Source organism: Oncorhynchus masou, chromosome 12, assembly GCF_036934945.1.
Source record: "Oncorhynchus masou masou isolate Uvic2021 chromosome 12, UVic_Omas_1.1, whole genome shotgun sequence".
In the NCBI taxonomy this organism is placed as follows: Eukaryota; Metazoa; Chordata; class Actinopteri; order Salmoniformes; family Salmonidae; genus Oncorhynchus; species Oncorhynchus masou.
Window position 1 is genome coordinate 92818262 of NC_088223.1, and position 3550 is coordinate 92821811.

At 40.5% G+C, this 3550-nt stretch overlaps 1 protein-coding gene across 1 annotated transcript in view; it reads right to left on the reverse strand.

Annotated features, from left to right (window-relative positions):
* The window catches only part of LOC135549432 (olfactory receptor 1F1-like), a 9095-nt gene extending 6543 nt beyond the window's left edge, over window positions 1-2552 (reverse strand). The window contains exons 1-4 of the mRNA XM_064979401.1: window positions 2409-2552; window positions 2180-2232; window positions 1692-1913; window positions 1163-1279 (exon numbers count right to left, since the gene is read on the reverse strand). Of these exons, the coding sequence (XP_064835473.1) occupies window positions 1163-1279; window positions 1692-1913; window positions 2180-2232; window positions 2409-2552 (536 nt within the window). The remainder of the gene's footprint in view (window positions 1-1162; window positions 1280-1691; window positions 1914-2179; window positions 2233-2408) is intronic.
* Between the last annotated feature and the right edge of the window lie 998 nt (window positions 2553-3550).

A 3550-nucleotide genomic window follows, 5' to 3' on the forward strand; every position in this document is an offset into this window, starting at 1 on the left:
CTAAAACTGTTAAAATAATGTCTGTGAGTATAACAGAACTGATTTGGCAAAACCCTGAGGACAAACCTTCCAGGGGGGAAAACATTGAGGTCATAGTATTTCCCAATAAGCTTCTATGGGAAGCCCTATTTAAGGAAACCTGGTTGCAGTACCTATGGCTTCCACTAGATGTCAACAGACTTTAGAAATTGTTCAATGTTTTTCTTTTGAGAAATGAAGAAGTAGTGCTGTTCTTTGTTTGTGTCCAGATGTGGATTCTACTGTTTGGTGCAACTGGAACACGCTTCACATTGTTTTTATCCGGTATTGGAAATTGTTCATCCCGTCTTATATTTTGACGATTATTTACGTTTTAGGATACCTGAGGTTGGATTAGGAACGTTGTTTGAAATGTTTGGACCAAGTTTACAGGTAACTTATTAGATCCTTTGTGGGCATGTTGGGACCGATGTATTTCTGAATCAAACGCACCAAATAAATGGACATTTTGGGGATATAAAGAAGGAATTTATCGAACAAAACAACATTGTGTCACTGAGACCTTTGAGATTACAAAAAGAAGAAGATCTTTATACGTAAGGTATTTATTATATCGTTATTTCTGACTTTTGTGTCGCCACCTGCCTGGTTGAAAATGACTTTCATGTGTTTGTATGCGTGGCGCTGTCCTCAGATAATCACATGGTCTGCTTTTTGAAATCTGACACTGCGGCTGGATGAACAAGAAGTTGAGCTTTATTTGCATGTAATACACTTATATTTTCGGTTATCTTGAAGTTTGAATTTAGCTCTCTGCAATTTCACTGGATGTTGTCAAATCGATCCCGCTAAAGGGATTGGCGCGTGAAGGGATCAATATCAGGTTTAAACAAGTGACATCAATAAGGGATCATAGGTTAAACCTGGATTCACCTGGTCAGTCATGGAAAGAGCAGGGGTTGACCCGCACGTCCTGATCAAGTCTGACAATAAAACAGCGGGAGCATTCATCAACGTAAGGATATATTATATAGATTTTTTTTGCACGTCATTGGACTGGAGGTTCGTACACTACGTCTGAAACCAATAGTTTGACGTGATTTAATTAACAGATAAATCTATACTTCACAGACGCTAAGCTTTTGCGGTGTCGTCGGTGCACTACAATACGATACATACTAACCTACAGAAAGAGAGCCGGGTGATGAGACACACAGAGATCAACACCATCAACACAGCAAACGCCCAGGCGGCCCCCGTCAGCTGGAGCATGGACCTGTGAGTGATCATCATGTGGTACCTGGAAGGAACATCACAATGGAACTTTGAGAGTTGATGACTCAGCACCTCTGGTCATTTAATAGCATATCTGTGGGGGAAAAGATGTTCCACTTTATCGTGTTATTATCGTCAATGTTTTATGTGATTTGTCTTTATATGTTTTTCATTTATATAATTATTCAGTCGAGATTCCCACATTTGGAGAACTTGCAGGGGTCAGCACAATATCCTTATATATATATATATATCCTTATATATGAATTTAAATGCAGTGAATCCATGTATTTTTTTTAAATATTAATAAATGTAATAAATACTTCACAATATTTTTTTTATCCCAGAAGGCTAAAATTAAAATTAAAAAATTAAATTAAATAGTGTTTCTGAATGTTATTTTAATTGAGTTAATAATATGACATATTATCTGAGACCTGAGCGGGTAGCAGATGGCCACCAGTCTGTCATAGGACAGGATGGTGAGGTTGAAGGACTGCATGGTGATGAAGAGGAAGACGAAGAAGAGGCTAGTGAGACACTGGTCGTAGGAGATGAGCTGTCTGCTGAACAGAAACATATCCAGCAGCTTGGGAACCAGGGCCGTGCTTTCACACATGTCTGTGAAGGCCAGGTTGAACACAGCGATGTACTTGGGGCTGCAAGGTCAGAACATAGATATATTTTAATATTAATGTAAGTATCATGTAATGGAGATCGGGGAGCACATGGCTGTGAGGTCCAGGGGAACGGGGAGCAGGGCAGGCTCCCACACACATGTCTGTGAGGTCCAGGGGAACGGGGAGCAGGGCAGGCTCCCAGACACATGTCTGTGAGGTCCAGGGGAACGGGGACTTCAATGAGATGTCCAATAAAGGCTGTTATACACTGTATTGTGTTAATGAGATTAAAGAGGTCTGATTACCTGTGGAGACTGCGGTCCACGTAGATGCCAGTCATGACGAAGGTGTTGCCCACCTAGACCCAACACACACACACACACACACACAACAGAAATTACCCGAAATGCAAATGATGCTAGCTAGTATCACCCTGGACCAGAGCTAGTTAGTATCACCCTGGACCAAAGCTAGTTAGTAACACCCTGGACCAGAAGTAGTTAGTAACACCCTGGACCAGAGCTACGGCCTTACCAGAGAGATGATGTAAACAAAACAGAGGAAGATGTAGTAGTAGTTCATGTCGGGGATGGCTATGAAACCACTGATGTAGAAGTAAGGGGGTCGGATGATGGTGTTGACGTCTGTCTGGTTAGGGTCAGAGGTCAGGGAACTCATTCTGACTGGAGGTGTTGACGTCTCCCTCTGGATGGTGATAATCTGTGGAAATACATTATCCATGAACACATTATTACAAATAAAGATATATTCAACTGTACATTAATTCACCTGTTGATAAAAACACAATCGAAGCATCGTTAGTGGAAAGGGAATTATTCAAGTTCATCAAAATTGAAAAATTACAAATAATTTACAAAAATAAATTAATAAATATTATATTTAAATTGTATTTATTGATGTATTCAATGTTACTGCATTTGATACCAGTTGCTAAAAAAGCGTCAGACATCAAACTAAATTCCAGAAAGTCAACATCTCCATCAACTACTAAAGCCACTGTTTATCATGTCAATGTAAAGTTGAACCCACCTCCTCAGGTGATATGGTGGACCTGACAGCCCAGGTCTAGTGTGAGTACCTGGGCAGAGACAACAGGCTTATATACTGGATCGTCTTCACCTGTTGGTCATTAGTACAACACATAGAGTTACATCACTGGTTCCCAATCCTGGTCCTGGGAACCCAAAGGGATTCACATTTTAGTTACTGCACCAACACACCTGATTCAGCCAATCAACTCATCATCAAGCCTTTGATTAGATGAATCAGGACAACAACCTAAATGTTGTTGACCCTTTGAGAAACACTGAAACAGCTAACGACACGTGTAATAATGTATTATGTTAGTTTTGTAAAATGTGAAATGATACTTGACATGGATTTAGTATTCCCAGATGTTGCATGAATTAACTAATGTTTGCGTTCCACATCGGACAGTGTCACCAGATTGCTATCAAATCAAATTTATTTCTAAAGCCCTTCTTACATCAGCTGATGTCACAAAGTGCTGTACAGAAACCCAGCCTAAAACCCCAAACAGCAAGCAATGCAGTTGAAGTAGCACAGTGGCTAGGAAAAATTCCCTAGAAAGGCCAAAACCTAGGAAGAAACCGAGAGAGGAACCAGGCAATGAGGGGTGGCCAGTCCTCCTCTGG